General features: G+C 39.0%; 1 protein-coding gene across 4 annotated transcripts in view; it reads left to right on the forward strand.

Moving 5' to 3' along the window:
- Nucleotides 1-21491, forward strand: part of CASP10 (caspase 10) — a 50151-nt gene that overhangs the window by 10774 nt on the left and 17886 nt on the right. For 2 of the 4 annotated variants that reach the window (XM_039217812.1, XM_039217813.1), the window contains 5 exons: nucleotides 7002-7056; nucleotides 8720-9073; nucleotides 10890-10983; nucleotides 17626-17761; nucleotides 21223-21332. In XM_039217812.1, the coding sequence (XP_039073743.1) occupies nucleotides 8727-9073; nucleotides 10890-10983; nucleotides 17626-17761; nucleotides 21223-21332 (687 nt within the window). In that variant the 5' untranslated portion in view covers nucleotides 7002-7056; nucleotides 8720-8726. Of the gene's footprint in view, nucleotides 1-6739; nucleotides 7057-7437; nucleotides 7593-8719; nucleotides 9074-10889; nucleotides 10984-17625; nucleotides 17762-21222; nucleotides 21333-21491 lie in introns of those variants that run through there. The other 2 variants (XM_039217811.1, XM_039217810.1) reach the window with 2 other exon arrangements.

Genomic DNA, 21491 nt, shown 5'->3' on the forward strand with positions numbered 1-21491 from the left:
CACCCCATGCCCCTCTCTTTCAAGCTACTGTCTTATGTATGTTTTAGACTATACCCTCTCCTCTTCTACCCATTTGCTTCATACTTCCCTACTATCTGGATTTCACCTTAATCATTCTGCCAAATCTCTAAGATCCAAGAGTTAACATTTCAGTTAACAGGACCTCCAGAATATCATTTTCACCCTGATCCACCCTCTGCTATGTTTCTTCATCCAGCTAGTTTCCAAATTAGTTGTTTCTGTATCTATAATGTCTTTTCCATCTATCTTCATTATTACATTTCTCCTGCTTCCATTATTTCTCCATTGAACTATGATAATAGCTTTCTCACTGATCCTACCACTACCCTCTTAATTCTATGATAACTGTATACATAGCAACCTCAAGAGTCTCCCTAACTGCAGCTTTGTCCCGTCCCTCCTTTGAGACCTTTAAGATTCTCCATTGCAGAGGGTGTGGCTGGGGAGTGGGGTGAAGGATGGAGTGAGGAATAGGAAAGACTGCATTGTTAAGTCCTAGAGTCCAAAGGCCCAGAAAACCAGGAGTATTTTAATGTCCAAAGGGAGGAGAAAATGACCATCCTAGCTGAAAAAGAGAAAATTTGCCCTCCCTCCTTTTTATTGGACCTTTAATGGATTGGATGTTGCCCACCCATACAATTGAGGTCAGATTTTCTTTACTCAGTCTACTGATTTAAATGTTAATCCCTTCCAGAAACATCCTTACAGATACCTACCCAGAAATAATGTTTACTGACTCTCTAGGCATTCCTTCACCATCAAGTTGACAGCATACAATTGACAATCACAGGTAGTTTGTGACATCTAATTGTGATATATTCCATATCTCCCTTTATTTTTTCATTTAGATATAATTCACATTTTATAAAATTCATCCTTTTAAAGTACACAAGTCACTGGTTTTTAGTATATTCACAGTTGTGTACATCCACAATCTAATATCAGAACATTTTCATCTATCTTAAAAGAATTTCCATACCTGTTAACCATTATTCCCTATTCTCCCCTTCTCCCCAGCTCCTGGGCAAACATTAATCCACTTTCTAGCTCTACATATTTGTCCACTATGGATATTTTCTATGAACAAATCATACAATATATTTCTTTTTTTTTTAAACTTTTTTTTTTTAATGTTCTATTTATTTCTAGGAGAGAGAGAGAGACAGCGTGAGCAGGGGAGGGTCAGAGAGAGAGGGAGTCACAGACTGAAACAGGCTCCAGGCTCTGAGCTGGCAGTCAGCACAGAGCAAGACACGGGGCTCGAACCCAAGAACAGAAAGATAATGACCTAAGCGAAAGTCGGACGCTTAACCGACTAAGCCACCCAGGCGCCCCAATATATTTCTTTTTGTATACGACTTTTTCCATGTAGCATAATGTTTTCAAGGTTCATCCATGTTAAAGAATACATTAGTACTTCATTTTATTTAATGTCTAAATAATATTGCATTGTATGGACAGAACACATTTTGTTTACCTATTCATCAGCTGGTGAAAATTGAATTGTTTCCATGTTTTTGGCCTTTATGAATGATACTGCTATGAGTATTCATGTGTAAGTTTTTGTGTGAATACATACTTTCAGTTCTATTGGGTATATACATGGGAATGGACTTACTGGATCATATAATAACTATATGTTCAACTTTTTGAGGACTGCTAAACTGTTTTGCAAAGTGGCTGCACCACTTTACATTCCCACCAGCAATGTTCCAATTTCTCTACATCCTTGCCAACACTTGTTATTGTCTCTTTCTTTCTTTCTTTCTTTCTTTCTTTCTTTCTTTCTTTCTTTCCCTCCCTCCCTCCCTCCCTCCCTCCCTCCCTCCCTTCCTTCCTTCTAATTACCCTGCTGGGTGTGAAATGGTATCTCATTGTGGTTTTGATTGCATTGCCTTAATGGCTAATGCTGTTAAAGATCTTTTCATGTGCATATTGGCCATTTGTATATCTTCTCTGCAGAAGCATCATTCAAATCCTTTCCCATTTTTAATTGATTATCTTTTTATTATTCTGGCATAAGCATTCCTTATATATTCTGTATACTTGTGTCTTATCAGATAGAAGATTTGCAAATAATTTCTTTCATTCTAGGAGTTGTTTTCTTCACTCTAGATAGGGTCTTTTCTAGCACAAAATTTATATATTTTGATGATGTCTAATTGATCTATTTTTTCTTTTGTTGCTTAAAAGTTTTGGCATCATATCTCCAAAATTATTGCCTAATGCAAGATCATGAAGAGTTACACTTATATTTTCTTGTAAGAGTTTTATGATTTTAGTTCTTACATTTAGGTCTCTGACCCATTTTGAGTTATCTTTTTTAGCAGCATTAAAAATATTTTACTCTTTTAACCACATCTATCTAGTTCCCTAGCAAATCTAATGTTAATTTGTTAAAATCTTTTAGGAAACGTCATTATCTTGTGGAACTTTGAGCTTTTGTCACCTCAGAATTACCTAGCTTCTTGTACCAAACTCACTTAATTTTTTTTTGAGAGAGAGAGAGAGTGAGAGCAAGCAGGGGAGAGTGGCAGAGAGAGAAACTCAAGGAGGCTCCATGTTCAATGCTGAGCCTGATGCAGGGCTCTATTCCACAGCCCTGGGATCATGACCTGACCTGAAATCAAGAGTCAGATGCTCAACTGACTGAGCCACCCAGGGATGCCCCTCTCCCAACTCTCTTAATTTGAAAGTAAGATGGAAGACCTTCAGGGTTCACAGACTGGGGGAGGGCAAATTTAAAGATCAGCTTACTAATTCTACATTTGGGTTCATCCAAAGAAAATAATTATAAATATGTGCCAAGATTTATCTATAAGTATTTTCTTTTTTTAGTGTCAATGTATTTATTTTGAGAGAGAAAGATGGAGGGGCAGATAGAGGGAGAGAGAGAATCTCAAGCAGGCTCCTGTGAGTGCAGAGCCTGACATGGGGCTCCATCTCATGCAACGGCAAGATCCTGACCTGAGCCGAGCTGGAGTCTGATGGTTACTGGACTGAGCCACCCCGCGGCGCCTCTCTATAAGTATCTTCTATGCAACATTATTCACAATACTAAAAAATTGGAAACAAATTAGATTGATAATTAGAAATTGGTTAAATACATATGGAACATCCATGGAAAGGAATATCATCTAGCCACTATGCATCATGTTTTCAAAGATATTTAATGATATGGGAAAAATGTGTATTAAATGAAAAAAGAAAGTTTTACAGCACAATTAAATTTTTGGTAAATAATATACATATAAAAAAGTGAAAGAAAATATACTAACATTTTAAGGTAGTTATAGACTACAAGTGACTGCATGTTTCTCCATTTTCCAGCTTTTCTACATTAAATAATGGAAGTATTTTTTTAATTACCACTTTTGAAATAAGAGAAGGGACATATTAAAACAGATCAATCTGTAGTAGAGTGAATCCAAAATGGGTCACATTTTACTTGTCTAGCTACAATCTCTTGCCAGTTCACTAGTTGGAGATCTCTGCTGGGATCCTTGCCAGAGAAAGTCTTCCATTTTGGTAGTTTGCTTCACCATGCTCCCATGAATAAAATCGTTTCTGGCAAGGTCTGGAGTGTTTGGATAAGGTGTGGAGTGAGGGAGGGAGACGGTCCTGGAAGTTGGGGATGTAATGGCTAGTCACAGAACCTGCTACCTCAGGACCAGGGTTGGGGTGCAAGTTTCAGGGCACAGAGCTCTTCTCCAGTTCATACACCCACCTTCCCCATCACTTGTGTTCATTTTTTAGTTCATGAGTCTTTACACTTATAAAGTTTCCCTTTATAAGTTTTGAGGGTGGAGAACCTGGACCAAAGCCTGGTGGTAAAGGAAAACCTACTACTGCTACCACCAGTTGCTCTCAAGGCAGAACTAGCAGAAAATAATCCAGGATTTCCTCTTTGTCACCAGGGTAGTAGCAGACTCCCATTACTATAAAAGGCTACATAGGTTTTGACTAGCTCTTCATGTAGACCCAGTTGACTGCAACCAATCAGGAAAGATGCTGTAAGAAATGTTTATTCTTTCTACTACTATCCACTTGCCATCAGCACGTCCTCAGTAATTGTGTTTCAAATTGGAAGAAGTATGAAATACTCAATACAAATCACATGGCACATGGTCTCACCTCTGTAAACTAGATTTGAGTGTTTCCACTGAGCACTAGGATAAAAGTTTAAGTTTTACTTCATGTGTCTCTATTCTACTTCTACTTTCCAGGCTTAGCTCAAATACCTCCTCCTTCAAAGCATCTTCATCAGGATTCATCCTTTGTTTTTGGGGCTTTCGTGCATTTAGGTGAAGCCCCGTGGCAGTGTCACTATGCCCTGCCCAATGTTTACAGATATTATGTCATATGGAGTTACAGGCAGCAGTAGCCTTGGGATCAACAGCACGGGATCTGGAATCGGGGAAACCTAGAATTCCCATCTCTTCCTAGCTTTGGGATGATATCAAGAGACGTAGCGTCCCTAAACTTCTATTTCATCACCTACTGAATGTAACTAATAATGCTGACTTTAGACAGTTAATCAGAAAAGAAGAGGTCAAGAAATGGTAGTAGTCATAATTATTTGAAGGCAAACATTGCATCTTATTCACTTTTCCTTCCTAATTGTGCCCAGTTCCGTGCTTTACACTTAGGAAGAGCTTGCTAAATATTTAATATTGCTGAACAAAAGTTGAAAGAGCTTATGTACTTTATGAACAGAGTGAGAGAAATGATAGTTTTCCAAACTGCCTTCTGAAATGCCCCAAGGGATGAAACAGAATAGAAGACTAAGACTTAGGGCCTGTGTATCTTTATCTTAAAAAAAAAAAAAGTGTGGTAAAATATACATAACATAAAATTTACCATTCAAATGATTTTTAAGTATATGTCTTTTTTTGTTTCTTTTTTCTCTTAACCAATTATTTATTATTGTTAATAGTGAAGAACATTTCTAAATGGCATACAGTCCAATAATAAATGGAACTCCCTCTATCAGTGTTCATGTCCATCTGAATGTGTTTAGGAGTTTTATAGAAGTCATGCACACACAATCATTTCTCAAGCCACATACAGGTTTTTCACACTTGCTTCCAATTTTCACACTTGCAGAAAAATTTAATCTCTCTCTCCCTTCCTCCTTCCCCCCTCTTTTCCTTCCTTCCTTCTTTCCTTACATCTTTCTTTCTTTCCTCTACACTTCAAGTTGTAGGCTTATTTTATTTTATTTTGTTTTTTTGTTTATTTATTTATTTTGAGGGGGGAGGGGCAGAGAAAGCGAGAAAAAGAGAATCCCAAGCAAGCTCCACATTGGCAGTGTGAAACTAACTTGGGGTTCCAATCCACAAACCGTGAGATCATGACCTGAGTCAAAACCAAGAGCCTTCCACTTAACCAACTGAGCCACCCAGGCATCCCTCAAGTTGTAGGATTTTAAAAAATTTGAACTACAATTGACATGCAATATCCTATTAGTTTCAGGTGTACATAATAGTGATTATATTTTTGTACATTATGAAATGATCCCCGTGTTAAGTCTAGTTACTATCTGTCACCATACAGAATTATTACAAAATTACTGACTATATTTCCTATGCTGTACATTACATTCCCATCACTTACTTATTTTATAACTGAAAGTTTCTACCTCTTAATCTCCTCCACCTATTTTGCCTGTCCCCAACTCTCACTCTAGTAATCAACAGTTTCCTGTATCTATGAATCTGTTATTGTTTTGTTTGTTCATTTGTTTTGTTTTTTAGATTCCACATGTAAGTAAAATCACATAGTATTTGTCTTTTTCTGACTGACTTATTTCCCTGGCATTCATCTGGATGATGCCAAGGATATGAGAATGGCACTGTAATGTATTTGTTAATAAAGTATCATAAATCTTACTTCTTTTTCAGAGATAAAATACCTTCCTAAGATTCTGTACTTCTTCCCAGAGCTCTGAGCATTTGAATTAGTTGAATTATAGTATAGTGAATTAGAGTCAGGTTTGCTGGTTTAATTTATGGCTTTCACACTAGCTCACTGTGTCAAATTACTTAACCTTTCTGTATCTTAGTTTTCACATCTTAAAGAGCGTTCATACTAATAGTATTTATCTTAGAGATTTGAGGTGATTAAATGAAAAAAGAGTTGCCATATAAGTATTAGGTATTATTTTTATTCTTGGAAATAATGTCTTTAAAGTCTCTTTCTTGCTGCACTGAAGGTGCTGTGAAGCCAAAGACTTCATCGACTTTGTCTGCTGTTAATTAAGTTCCCTGCAAATACCTCCAAATGGGCTTATAGTCTAGCTCTCCCTCTTTTTTTGCCTTAAAAAATGTTTTTTTTATTTGCACATGCAATTTTTTAAAGAAGGAGTTAATATAGCTGACCACTATTTCTTGAGCTTTTTGGATTTTATTTTAAAGATTAAGTGAGTTTGGGGAAGGAGATGGTTAGGAAAATATTCTTTCTTCTTCCTTCCTTCCTTCCTTCCTTCCTTTCCTTCTCTTTCTTTCTTTCTTTCTTTCTTTCTTTCTTTCTTTCTTTCTTTCTTTCTTTCTTTCTTTCTTTCTCTATTTACCTCTTTTCACATCTTTTCCTTCTCTCCTCCCATTCTCTCTTTCTTTTTTGATTTACCAATCTTAATGATCCAAGGGAAAGGCTAAACATATGGTGCCTTCCAAAAGTTCGTTTGCAGCAGTTTTTGGTTTAACCTAGGAAAATCCCTAGCTGTCCAGTAGGAAAGTTGCAATTCTTGCCTTTAGGAGGCGCTGTTTGTCAGTGTTATCCTAAACCTGGAAAAGGAAAGGGGAGAGGCCGCCAAGGCAGCTATGACGTGAGCAGGAAGTTAATTATCAAGTTACTCGAACCGGGACACCAGTTTTCACTTGCATAGCAGAAAGTTTTGAGTTCTCTTCCCGCGCAAATGGGAGCTTCCCTGGAACGTAGATTACGCAGATAATTTTAATTTCTTTAAAACTTGTTTTCAGGCAATTTCCCCCGGAACCATTTACCTCCAGAGGACGAGCGGAATTTGATCTGAAGGTATGTGATTAGCACCTTTTCCCTGCCGAGGTCTTACATGCTAGCCTTGTGCCTTCCTTCAGTTTTAGGAACTTGTTAAAGCTCTTGTCAGCAATGGTAGTTTCTGCCGGGATTTATTAGCCATGCCAGGAGAAATGAAGGTTTAAAAAGTACTAGGAAAGCTCCAACACAGACGTGTGTGTGTGTTTTTTTAATGCTTTATTTTTGGGATTTAAAATGCTTTATTTTAATGCTTTATTTTACTTTTGAGAGAGAGACAGAGACAGCACGAGCAGGAGAGAGTCAGAGAGGGAGACACAGAATCTGAAGACAGGCTCCCAGCTAGCCGTCAGCACAGAGCCACACGCAGGGGCTCGAACCCAAGAACCGGGAGATAATGACCTGAGCCGAAGTCGGACGCGTAACTGACTGAGCCACCCAGGCGTCCCTCCAGCACAGACTTTTACGGACAGAAATATGCTAGTCCACAAATGGAGAAAAGTCTGTAGACTCGCCAAAGTTACAGATTGGAATCTTCTGGAAACTGCAAGGCAAATGTATGATACTTTGGAACAGAAACACATCTCTAACAAGCCATTCCTTTGGTTTCTGGTATCACAGGCTGCTACTAGAAGGAAAGACCCCAAAGATGGTCACATTAAAAATAGCATTTTACATTTTCTCTCTCTCTCTAAAAATAAGCTCTACGCCCAATGTGGCCCTGTTCTCACAGCCCTTAGATCAAGAGTTGCATTCTCTTCTGATTCAGCCAGACATCCCCGTTTTCTTTTTCTAACAATAAAAGTAATGTGTGTTTGTTGCATAAAATCTGAGAAACTCAGAGAGGATCCTGGAAGGAAAGTTATGTTATTTGTAATTATACTACCTAGATGTAACTACTCTTTGTTATTGATGTTTTTTGTTATGTCCTTCTTCCTTTATAAAGTGGTTTCTTGTTTCTAAATAGTTAAGTATTGAAAAGAGAATATATACCTTGAGGTCTTATAGTATGAATTATATTACACTGAAATATTTTATCAGTTCATTGCTCCTCTGATTCGAATGGAGTTTAGTGCAGAAAATAACCATATCAACGTTATCAACTAATCAGATAGAAGTACTGATTTAGGTAATTTGTGACTTCCTTTTTTGATCTGAGCAACTCTTGTCTGAAACCACCCTTTCTTTGGACTGCAGGATTATGGCCTCTCTTTTTTGAGAGCTACAGACCTGTCCCATTATGGTTAGCAGTGTTACCTCATCTTTCGATTGGTAGACACTTCTGAAGTATAAAACCCCAGGCTGCTTTATTTCTAAAATGAAAAGCATAAATCTGAGCACTATTTCTGCCATTTGGTGAAACGAATTAAGAGCTCTCACAAGGAGAAATTGTGCTTTGTCCTTCTCCCTTGTGACTAGCGCCCACTAGGGGCATTTTGATTTGGGAGAAATAAAGGTAGGTTGAGTTCCAAAGAAAGCTCCTTCCAGACCTCCAGAAGGGTTAACAGAGAAGTGCTATGGTTGAGTTTTTTTGCCTCTTGGTTTTTGAAGTAAGTTCACAGGAATTTTTATTTTTCAGCGCTTCCAGGAAATTCTAATGCCTGTAATGGAGGAGGCTGGGGATGTTGGGGTTCTGTGGATCCTTTTTCTCTTATGTGCTGCCCCACCTCTCTGTCTCCTTCAGGCTGGCCATGACATCTCAAGGTCAAAGTGTGAGGTTCCATTTAGACGATAATTTTCAGGTGAACTTCCGTGAGAGGCTTCTGATTATTGATTCAAAGCTGGAGGCCCAAGATGTGGAGGGCTTGAAGTTTCTCTGCCGAGACTGGATCTCCCACAAGAAGCTGGAGAAGTCCAACTCCGCCTCGGATATTTTTGATCATCTGTTGGCAGAGGAGCTGCTGAGTGAGGAAGACCCCTTCTTCCTAGCAGAACTCCTCTATATACTCAAGCAGAAATCGCTGCTGCAGTACCTCTGCCAAAGCAGAGAGCAAGTGGAGAGTTTGCTGCCCACCCGAAGGAGGGTCTCTTTGTTCAGGTGAGGAGGGGTCTGTGATCAAGACAGGGGGCTTTTCCATCCAGCTAGTGCTCATTCAGACCACTGGGTGTTGAAAGGAGGCTGGGATTAAGATCCTTTTCTTATCTACCTCCTTGGATAACATGGTGTTCACAAGCCAGAAGATCTCTCAGCTTCTGGCACTAATGAGATGAAAAGTTGGGAGGAAGGACAACAAAGCTTCAAAGCCCAGCTCTGAAGCTGGCTTCCCTTGGTTTGCTTCTCACTGCCGAAGGAAGCCTGCCTCAGCACAGCAGGGTCCGCACTTTCCTTTCACCCTCTGTACTCCCAGACGGTCCTTCCTCCTGTGAGTCATTGCGGGGATTTGAGAGGAGATAATGCATACTTGGACCCAAATAAGCAAAATGAAAAAGGAGTTGTGTCTCTGAGGTAGGGAAGGACGTCATTTATGCCAGGTCCAGTTTTAAATTTTCATATGCTTTTGTGTGAAACCCAGAGGGGTAAAATATGGACATTAAAAAATGTGAAATATAGGGATCAAGTCTATCGTGGCTCAGACCTTAGATAACATTATTTTTTTAATTTAATTTAAAAAAAATTTTTTAATTGAGTTATAATTGACCTATAACATTGTAATAGTTTTAGGTGTTCAACATAATAATTGGATATATTTATACATTATGAAATGATCACCACAGTAAGTTTGACATCCATCACCACATGTAGTTACAAAGTTCTTTTGCTTGTGATGAGAACTTTTAGAAACTACTCTTTTAGCAACTTTTAAATACATAACACAGTACAGTGACCCTTGAACAATATGAGGGTTAAGCTACTGATCCCCACAAAGCCAAATATCAAGCATAACTTTTGACTCACCTCAAATTTAACTACTAGTGTTGACCAGAAGCCTCATAGATAATATAAAGTCAGTCACTACATATTGTGTATGTTACATGTATTGCATTCTTACAATAGACTAACCTAGATTAAAGGAAATGTTATTAAGAAAATCGTAAGAGAAAATACATCTATAATATTGTATTGTATTTGTCACCAAAAATCTGAGTTCAAGTGGACCCTTGCAGTTCTGAACTGTATTGTTCAAGGGTCACCTGTGTTGTCACCGTGTTGTACAATACATCACCAGGACTTCGTCAACACGGGTTTTAATTATCCACTGACATATCTACCTTAGAGACCCTCACAAGGAAGATTCAAATGTTATTTTATGGCTGGCGTGACTAGAATCCTTCAGGTCTCCCTTCTTGAAGTGGCTCCCAGAATCTGAGCTATACTTGAGTCAGTGAAGGAATTCTGGAAGTCATTATTTCCACTCGGCTGGTTAAACAACCGAGGGAAGATCTCTGGCATACAGAGGAGTTAGGGTGTGAATGGAATGTTCAGCTTTTCTGGTTGTCAGTTACATGACGGTCCAGAAGTTGGGATAGTTTCCTTTTTTTTTCAGTAGTGGACTTTTGATAGAATGGTATCAGGCCCTCTCTGATGAGGGCCTATGAAGTAAGCCTGAATTCCTAGAATGGGCTCAGGAGATGGGAAAGCATGGCAATACTGAGTTTTGCATCTTTTTAGTGGGATGGAAAGTAGCCCTGGACTTGGAATCAGAAGGCCTGCCTCTACTGCTTGTTGTGTTATCTTTATGTAGTAGGCCACTTAAAGCTTAGAGTTTCAGTTTTGAATCTATACAATGGGATTCGAAATTGTCTACTCACAGGGTGTGATCATTCAAATAGAAAATGTTTGTAAAAAAAACAATTTACTGTACTGTCCTCTGCAAATGTGAGGCTTTACTTGTCTCTCTGGATGTATGTCTTAGAAACCTGCTGTATGAACTGTCAGAGGGAATCTGCTCAGAGAACTTAAAGGACATGGTCTTCCTTATGAGGGAATTGATTCCTAAAACCCAGATGGTAAGTGTGTCATAAAGAGTGAGGTGTTTGTGAGCATTGCCTTTTAAAAAAATGTTTATTTTTGAGGGGTTGGGGGAGATCATGATTGGGGGAAGGGCAGAGAGAGGAGGAGAGGAAGACTGATAATCCCAAGCAGGTTCCATGCTGTCAGCGCAGAGCCTGAGTTGGGGCTTGAACTCACCAAAATTTGAGACCATGACCTAAGCCAAAATCAAGAGTCAGAAGCTTTACTAACAGACCCATCCAGGTGTCCCTGTAAGCACTGCCTTAATCAGTGTTGGGAATATGCTGGAAAGGGTCTTCAGGAAGGTTTATGTTTGTAGAAGACGATGCCATACAGTGCTTAGGAACATTGACTTTGGTGTTGGATGGGGCTGGCTTCTAGTCCTGGTTCTGTGACTAATGCCTCAATGTGGGGCAAGTGATTAAACCTTTCTGAGTCTCCATTTTTTCTTGTGTCATACTGTGGACATTACACTACTTCCTTCCAGGACTGTTGGGAGAATTGGGTGAATAATATGGGTAAAACCTTAGGGGAGTGTATTTGGCACATGGAAGTCAGGTAGTAAATGGTTAACTTCTATTGGCACCCACTGTGTTTTACTATGTAGAAATGTGTGGGCCACAGTAAGGAAATGAGGAGGTGGGTAGGTGGGGTAGGTCAAATGAGGACTATGTAAGTAATTCATTAAATATATTTCCTGGTGTCAGACCAATAGACCTGAGCAGGTTTATTTTGTTTAGGTCACAGTTTTTAAGATTTTTTTTACTCTTTCAGAGCCCTCAGGGATTTTAGTCTCTGTGTCTTTTGATTAGTCACCTCTTGAGGCTCTTGCTTTCCAAAAGTTGGTTGTGGGTTCCTTGGAGTTGATGACCGAGTCTTACTCATCATTATAGCTCCAGAACCTTGTAGAATCTGTTACAAAATGATGCTCTGAATGAAAGCATGAATGAGTGGGATAATATAATCTCTCCCTTCTCTTTCTGAGAAAATGGCCTGCACCCTTTATGTTTATGTGATTTCTTATGATGAATGACTGGAGAGATTAGCAGGACAAGCTAAGCCACCCTAATGGGGTTGTGCAAAGATACACTAATAGCATTCTTATACTTTTTGCCTATTGTCACAATCTACTAATTTTTTCCCTTAGATAGTCCCTGATATCTTTCTGGATTTTTTTTTACACTTTTTTCTTTTCTTTTTATTCTTTAAAAAAACCCAACAAAACACAAGTTTAGAAAAATGAATAAAACACACATATAGATTAAAGAAATGTTATAAGGCTAATCCTCTTGAAACCACCACATATTAGAATTTGCCAGCTATTCTAGAAACCCCTCCACTTGCCCCATTCCAATCATAGCCCCTTCCCACCTGCTAGAAGAAATCACTGTCAGGCTTTTATAGTAACAATGTTCTTATGTGTCTTTATGACTGTCATTTACTTGTGCATCCCTAGATGTCAAGTTTAGTCTTGGCCAGTTTATTTCTTTTGAGTGTCTTTTAACTATAGGTTAACCCCCCTCCCCCTAAACCTTTTCTTTTTCTTAAAATGTTTCTGTTGAAGAACCCCAGGACAACTGGCTGGTAGAATTTCCCCCAGTCTGAGTTTTGCTGATTGTGTGTGCTCAGTGCAGTTCGATGTGCTCCTCTGTCCCCTTATTTCCTGCAAATCAGCAGCTGGATTCAGAGACTGAATGTTTCCACATTGATTTCCTGTAGTTTGAAAAGCTCTCCAGATTATTCTGATAATATTTTCTCCTATCTTGGAACATCCTGTCGTGATTTCTCTAGCCTCTGGGTTTATAAATAAAATGAAACCATTCTCTGTGGTTACACTTCTCCCTATGTTATGGACAGAAGTCCATACTCCCCACAGCAGGATGAGATATGAGGAGATGGGCAGGAATCTTTGATATACTCCACACCAAGCTGTGATTTTCTGCTAGGAAAAACTGGAGAATATATTTCTTTTTGTACTTCCTCCATGGGTCTTAGACCTTAGCTTGCAGGCATCTGTGGTTGGTTACCAGAAGCATTCCAAACATTTTGCCCCCTGTTAAATTAGCTTTTAAGTCATCGAAGACCCATGCTCAGGCAGCCAAATGCTTTTATGCTTTTCTCATTCAGTACAGTAGTAAAGGGAGAAATCACTGTACTTTGCTGTGGCATAGGACTGTGGAAATACCTGGTCAGATTCAGGAAAAGCACACTTCCTTCTTGGGTTCCAAATGATCTCAGCTTTATTTTGAAGGAGATCTATTTTGTCATGTGAGAATTGTGGCTGAGTTATATACCTGAGATAACCCAGGTTGATCTCAATTGGACTTTGTGATCAAGTTGGCCTTCTGAAGTGTATAAAAGACAATCTCTAAGCAACCTAGATGAGTTTCCTTATGAGGGCTTAATAAGACTGCAATATCTGCAGTTGTGATTGCAAAAGCTTTTGTCACCGAAATAAATTATTTAGCAGTCAGGTGGGGAGGCCCTGAACTTCCCTCAGTGAAAAAGGAAATGTTCTAAATTCACACAGTCTCTCCAGAGTTAAGAGAATTGACCTTTGTAGGGTGTTCTAGGGATCCTTTTTTGATAACTTTCGTACAGGTTCATAGCAGATCACACATGCTGAGATAATCAGTCCGGAAATCCGTTCTCAGAGTAGCTGTCAACTTAGGACGTTGGATGTAAAGGAAACCACACCCAAATTTACTAGCTTAGCAAAGGAGCAGAACAAAAGAGCTTTCAGACATTTCCTGCTAGTATTTACCAGGGTGGTGTTCTTAAAGTACAGACTTCATTTAAATTGTGTGGTGTGTGTATGTGTGGGTGTGCAGAGAAGATGTCATTTACCAAACATCTAAGAACCTTTACAAAGTATAATGAATTTCCATCATTGCTTCTGGAATCATGTCTTAGTCCCTTTTCTTCCTCTTGGTAGGGTGCTGTAAAAAATGGAGTTTCGGGGTGCCTGTGTGGCTCAGTCAGTTAAGCATCCAATTTCAGCTCAGGTCATGATCTCACAGTTGATGAGTATAAGCCCCACATTGGGCTCCATACTGATGATGTGGAGCCTGCTTGGGATTCTCTTTCCTTCTCTCTCTGCCCCTTCTGTGCTCTCTCTTAAAAATAAATAAACTTAAAAAAATTTTTAGGGGCGCCTGGGTGGCTCAGTTGGTTAAGCGTCCGACTTCAGCTCAGGTCACGATCTCACAGTTTGTGGGTTTGAGCCCTGTGTCGGACTTTGTGCTGACGGCTCGCTCAGAGCCTGGAGCCTGCTTCAGTTTCTCTGTCTTCCTCTCTCTGTGACCCTCTCCTGCTCATGCTGTCTCTCTCTCTCAGAAACAAATAAAAAAATTAAAAAAAAATTTTTTTTTAAAGTTTTAAAAAATGGGTTTTCTGTTTTGAGGTTCAGAGAGAGCTCATCTGCCTGTGACCTACCATAGAAACTTGTGTGGTAGATTCCCTCTGATCCCTTTGCCCAGCTGATCAGCTGTGGATGAATCTTCTTGCACACTCTCTTCTCTCCTGCTTTATTCCTGGGCTAAGCTATTGGTGTGCTAGAGTGGTGGGGACACACATACTTCTTTTATTTATTTATTTATTTATTTATTTATTTATTTACTTTTTTTGAGATAGAGGATGCAGAGAGGGAGAGAGAGAATCCCAAGTGGACTCCACATTGTCAGCGCAGAGCCTGACACAGGACTTATACTCATGAACCATGAGATCATGACCTAAGCTGAAATCAAGAGTCAGGTACTTAACAGACTGAGCCACCCAGGTGCCCTATCTCTGGAATTTCTTTAAAAATTATAATCTCTCTTTGATCATATGAGAACAGAAATCAAGTAATCAACTCTGCCCTTTCCCTTGGTTGTTGCCATCTTGAGTGCCTATTTGAACACACACACACACACACACACACACACACACACACACACTCAGTAACCCTTCCTCATCCTTATGTTATTTCTCTTTCTTCCTCCTTCCCTCTACTGCCAAACTTCTTAAAAGAATAGTTTGTATGCACTTTTTTTCCACTAAGTCAACACTGCTGATTCAACACATTTCAGTATGATTTGAACTTCCAATAAAACTGCTCGTGCTGAAGCAACATGAACCTCCTCATAACCAAATTTTTAGTTTCACATCATCTTTCCCATGTGGTTTCCTTTGCCTGGAATGTCCTTTTTCATGCTGGCAGTGAAGACATAGTCATCCTTCAAGAATCCCCTTCCAGGGATGCCTGGGTGGCTCAGTCAGTTAAGCATCTGACTTTGGCTCAGGTCATGATCTCTCGGTTTTTGAGTTTGAGCCTACATTGGGCTCTGAGCTGACAGCTGGATGCCTGGAGCCTGCTTTGGATTCTGTGTCTCCCTCTCTTTCTGCCCCTCCCCTGCTCATGCTCTCTCTCTCTCTTAAAAACAAATAAACATAAAAAAAATAATAATAAAAAAAGAATCGCCTCCCATGTGCAGCTTGTGTGAAGCCTGCTATGTGGAATAGATGAATGATGAATAAATGAGTGATATCACCATTTAAAGTCATCTTTGATTTTTCCTTCACTTCTTCACCCACTTCCAACTGATCTCTACAACTCACCAAATTCTATTTCAGAAATGTTTCTCAAATCCAATGCCTCCTGCCAATATTTTCTCCCTAATCCACTTCCTTCTCCAACCTATTTCAAAACTTCTACTAAAATCCAAATGTATTCATAGTTTTGTCCTCCTTAAAAACTCTATTGCCACTCCTTGACACATGGGACACTTGGCCCAAACTCCTCATATACTGTATGTTCCTGCATGGTCTGATACCAGCCTGCTGTTCTAGCCATGACCTAGCTCTCTCTCAGGGTTTGTACTCAAGCCTGCTTCTCAATGTTCCTGAATCCACTGTCCCTTTTCAACTGTTCAACTGTTCAACATGTCTGAAAACTTCTCCCCAGTTCCCACTCTGTTGATGCTTAATGTATGTAGTGGAATAGTGTTCAGAAGTTCCTTTCTTTTTTCTTTCTTTTTTTTTCTTTTATAAAGAGTTTATTGTCAAGTTGTTTTCCAACAACACCCAGTGCTCATCCCCACAAGTGCCCTCCTCCATGCCTATCACTCCCCCTTCCCTCCCCACACTTCAGTCCTCAGTTTGTTCTCAGCATTCAAGAGTCTCTCATAGTTTGCCTCTAACCCTTTCCCCCACCATTCCCCCCTTCTTCTCCCCCATCGTCCTCCGTTAAGTTCCTCCTAATCCTCCTATACGTGCAAACATAAGGTATTTGTCCTACAATGCTTGACTTATTTCACTCAGCATAACACCCTCAAGGTCCATCCGTGTTGCCACACAAGGCCAGATTTCATTCTTTCTCATTGCCATGTAGTATTCCATGGTATAGATAAACCACATCTTCTTGATCCATTTGTCCATTGATGGACACTTAGGCTCTTTCCATGTTTTGACTATTGTTGAGAGTGCTGCTATGAACATTGGGGTACATGTGCCCCTGTGCATCAGCACTCCTGTATCCCTTGGGTAAACTCCTAGCAGCGCTATTGTTGGGTCCTAGGGGAGTTCTATTGTTAATTTTTTGAGGAATCTCCACACTGTTTTCCAGAGGGGCTGTACCAGTTTACATTCCCACCAACAGTGTAGGAGGGTGCCCGTTTCTCCATATCCTCGCCAGCATCTAGAGTCTCACAGGTTCCTTTCTAAGGAGCTGTTCTTTTCTGTGGGCTTTAATGTAATTTTGTTCCTATATATTTTTTCATAACCAGCTTAATACATTGAGAAGCCTATTTACTGAACAGAATATGATGCCTTCCACCCCACATGTATTTCAATATTGAAATAATACTGGCTGATTTGTGATTTTTTCCCAGAAGTATTTAAGACATTTTATTTTTCTTTTCAAATGTCAAATATTTACCTCTTGTTTCTTTGGTTTCTGTTTTGCTGTGGCCCTAATCTAATTATATAATTTACATCTGTAAGTGACAGGCAGCCTAGCTCAATGGTTAATAAGAGAAACTTTGACATCAGACTGCCGGATTCAGATACCAGCCTTGCCACTTATTGGCTCTGTGACCTTGGACAAGTGATTGAACCTCAGTTATTTCACATTTAAAATGGGGATTATAGGGGCGCCTGAGTGGCTTAGTCGGTTAAGCGTCCGACTTTCGCTTAGGTCATGATCTCGCGGTTCGTGGGTTCGAGCCCCGCGTCGGACTCTGTGCTGACGGCCAGCTCAGAGCCTGGAGCCTGTTTCAGTCTGTGACTCCCTCTCTCTCTGACCCTCGCCTGCTCGCGCTGTCTCTCTCTCTCCTAGAAATAAATAAAAATATTAAAAAAAAAATAAAATGGGGATTATAATAGGATCTAGCCTCATTGGCTTGTTTTTTGGGGTTAATGTACAGCAAGCACTGCCTAGTATGTAGTGAGTTACATATATTTGGTATTTGATATTAATATAGATTGTGTGTTTTACTTGGTAATGCCTCTTCCCCCATGCTATTGAACTCCTCAGGGGCAAACACTCTACCTTATTCATCATTGCAAAATCTGGTGACTAGAGGCCATGCAGGTAATGTTTAAAGAATGAATGGATCCTCAGAAGCCAATTAAATGTGACTCCATTGGTTCTTTTGCAGACCTCTCTAAGTTTCCTGGCATATCTGGAGAAACAAGCTCTAATAGGTGAAGATAATCTGGTGTTACTGGAAGATCTCTGCAGAAAAGTTGTACCTAACCTTATGAGAAAGATAGAAAAATATAAGAAAGAGAAAGGTAACTAGCTTACACTTGCTTCCTTGCACAAGACCATGGGGATTCTTAAACTAATTGGTCATAAATGAAGTTTACTCATCACTCTGATAATATTCTCTTAGGAAAGCCAGAACTCACCCCCCATCTGCTCATTCAAGATGTATTTATTGAATGCATACTCTGTACTAGGCAGAGTTTTAGAAGTTGGAGACACAGCAGCGTATAGAGCAAAGCTCCTGCTGTCTTGGAGCTTATATTCTAGAGAAGAAAAGTTTTAGATAAATGTTTTCTCTCATTCTTACATGAGGGTGAGAGTAGAGAAAATAATATTAAATGAAATAACAAAAAAGAAGGAGGCAGGGTTGCATAAGGATGAAGAGCGAGGTCTATGGAGTCAGATTGCCAGGACTACACTTATTGATGATTCAATGGTTCTTTTCTTAGCCTTTTCTGTGTTTCACTTTCCCTGTCTGTAAAGTGGGGATAATAATACTGTCTATGTCATGAGTATTTTGAGGATTGAATGAAGTAATTCCTATAAAATGCACGTCTGGCACAGAGTAAAATATGTTGCTATGAATATGTTTGTCAGAAAGTCATGAAAACTTTCATATTCTCAGAAATTACTAACAGAATTTTATTTCCTTGTTTTTTTTCTTTAATCCTGTCTTGTAAAGGTTGTATTGCTGTGGTATTATATAGAAGTAATAGCACAGTGTGGAAGTCAAACCTGGTTGGTAAATATTTGTGTTTTTCCAGGTCTGTTTCTCCACAGTGAAATAAGAGCTGCAAATAAAAATGCATGAGTAGCTTTAATGCCACACCCATATTTTAGTTCAGTGAGTCAATCTGGTGTGCAAATGTCTTTGGTTGAAAATGAAACTAGCTAAAAGGAAACTTCTCTCTAAGAATTCTATAAATACAAAAGGAGTTGAGAGACAAAAATACTGTTGTTAAAATCCATAAAATCTCAAACAATAACAAAGCAATGAATAAATGCATAATTTAAGTGAAAGTTATGAAGAATAAAAATGATTCTTCTAACCAAAGTTATCAAGTGAGAAATAAAAAGCAGGGAGTTGATGTCGAAAATATATTTAGAATCCTTACTGAATTCTGAATGCTGAGATTTTTTAACATTACATTGCCATTTTCCTGTAGCTAGCACCCCGCACAAAGTGAACAGGGTAGGTAGTCAAATTATTTTGGATATTTGAGCTCTGGAGAAGGCACTCTAGTGTTTATGTAGTAAATGCCTCAGTGAGTCTTGACGCCTGAGTTTTATATCAGAAGAAGAATTCTAATTTTGATTTTTCTTTTCTACATCCTACATGCTGTGTGAACTCTTTTGGGTGTCAAAATAAAAAAATGTTTTCCTCTGTTATTATCACACCAATACTTCTAGAACACTTCTGACCTAGATGGATAGAATTTTTCCATACCAACCAATTCTCTAATTCTCTGCAGACACCAACTGAGTGTCCTATGATTTAATTCAATTCTGACACTAACCAGAGTTAGTACAGACCTTAACTAAATTAGGCTAAGGGTTCAGTGCCCTAAGACTGCCCCCTACTTCTGATGCCAGTCACAAGTTAGTGGGTCCCCAGAATACTCACGGCTTCTCTCCAACTTGGCTACAAACTGATGGTTCCTATGATCCCCTCCTCAGGGTCAGTAATTTGCTAGAACAGCTCACAGAACTAAGGAAGACAGTTTACCTGTATATTATAAAAATATTTGACTCAGGAACAGCCACGTGTAGGACATGGATAGGGCAAGGTATGGGGGAAGGGGGATAAAGCTTCCAGGCCCTCTCCAGGCAGCTCACTCACTCAGCATCTCCATGTATTTGCCAACCTGGAAGCTCTCCAAGCCCCTTAGTTAGAGATTTTTATGGAGGCTTCATCTGTAGGCACAGGTGCTTAAATCATTAGCCGTTATGATTTATTCAACCTCTAGTCCTTCTCTTCTCAGAGGTCTGAGTGTGGGGTTGAAAGCTCCAACCCTCTGACCACAGGCAAGCAGTCCCCCTCTAGAGGCTGTCCAGGAGCCCCCAATCACCAATCATCTTATTAGCAAAAGACACTTAGTATTTCAGAGATTCCAAGAGTTTTAGGAGCTGTGTGCCAGAAAAAAGAGGGCAGAGCCCAAATATATATTTATTATTATATCATAGATATCGATCAATATTTCAGTGTTGACTCTCTGTAGTCTTAAGAATTTGAGCTTAATTCTGTCATTTAGGATTAAGGACTAAAGGACTGAAAAAATAGTAGGTATGCAGATTTTAGACGTTTTTTTGTAAGTGAATGTGATCCAAAGTCAAAGCCCATTTTTTAAAAATGTTTATTCATTTTTTGAGAGAGAGACACACACACAGTGTGAGTGGGAGAGGGACAGAAAGAGGGGGAGAAACAGAAACCAAAGTAGGCTCCAAGCTCTGAACTGTCAGCACAGAGCTTGACACGGGGCTCAAACTCATGAACCACAAGATCGTGACCTGGCTGAAGTCAGACATTTAACTGACTGAGCCACTCAAGCACCCCATGTCGAAGTCCATTATATCTAATTAGGACACCAGCCCTATTTAAGGATTGCTTGGATACCTTCCCGAGTTTTCTTGAGTCTTGGTGTTTGCTTTAGTATTTTAAATTTCTTATTAAAAGTAATGTATCGTAATTATAATAAAATTATATAAAAATTCAAATAATGACAATAAAGAATTTATTTACTGCTGGCCCATTCCCTGGACATAATCACTGGAGTATATTTTTGTAGCCTTTCTTCTCTATATGGAGACAGTTTGTGAGTGTGTGTGTGTATAGATAGCTAGATACATATATATTTAAATAAAATCATGGTAATCATATTCTATAACTTGCTTTATTCCCACCTAATATATCTGATATTTTCTATGTACATATACAGACATAGCTCATTTTTAGTAATGGTTCCATAGAAATGCACTTCATTTACATACCATATTTATTATTAGAAAACCCGTATTTATTTAATTACCACTTTTGAATGTTTTTCTTGAATGTTTTTTTTTCTTTTCCTCCTTCCTTCCTTTTTCTTCTTTATCTGTTTTGCTATAGTCTCAGTTCTGGTTTTATGTTTTGAAGTAATGCCTTTCTTATCTCTTCTTGACCATTATCTGACACATTAAGTACCATATGTTCTGAAGCAGAAGTTAGTACAGTGTATAATAATTTTAAGGAACTAGTAAAATTATAAAAAGAATAAAAACATAAACACAATAAGAAATAAAATATAATAATACAAGGAATGAAAATACAATGATAAAGAAAGACACTTTATAAATTCCTATTTTTTCTAGGTATATATGTAGGCCTCTTTAAGCAAATGGCACTACAAATCTACAGGTCCCTATAAAATATTTTTTGATGATTGGTTATCTTGGATTACTACTAGTCAGAAGATGATTTTTGTTTTACTGTCTGTGATTCTATTTCCAGCTTCCCAGGTAGTGGCACCTTCTGTAGACAAGGAAACTGAGTCTTTGCGTCAAGGAGAGGAAGAAGTATTTTCCCATTCAGATGTTAAACAATTCTTTGGAGCCTTACCGGTAGGTTTATTGGTGTTGGTAAATGTTTAATGACCAGCTCTACTCTCCACCCTCAATTCCCTATCCCAAAAAGAAACAACAAAAAAGAGAGAAAGGAGAGAGGTACTGATTTGTAGTGTTTGGTGTATATGTTCCCATTATGACTGATTTGAAGTTACC

The sequence above is a fragment of the Hyaena hyaena genome, unplaced genomic scaffold (assembly GCF_003009895.1).
Source record: "Hyaena hyaena isolate Hyena2069 unplaced genomic scaffold, ASM300989v1 scaffold_724, whole genome shotgun sequence".
Taxonomy (NCBI): Eukaryota; Metazoa; Chordata; class Mammalia; order Carnivora; family Hyaenidae; genus Hyaena; species Hyaena hyaena.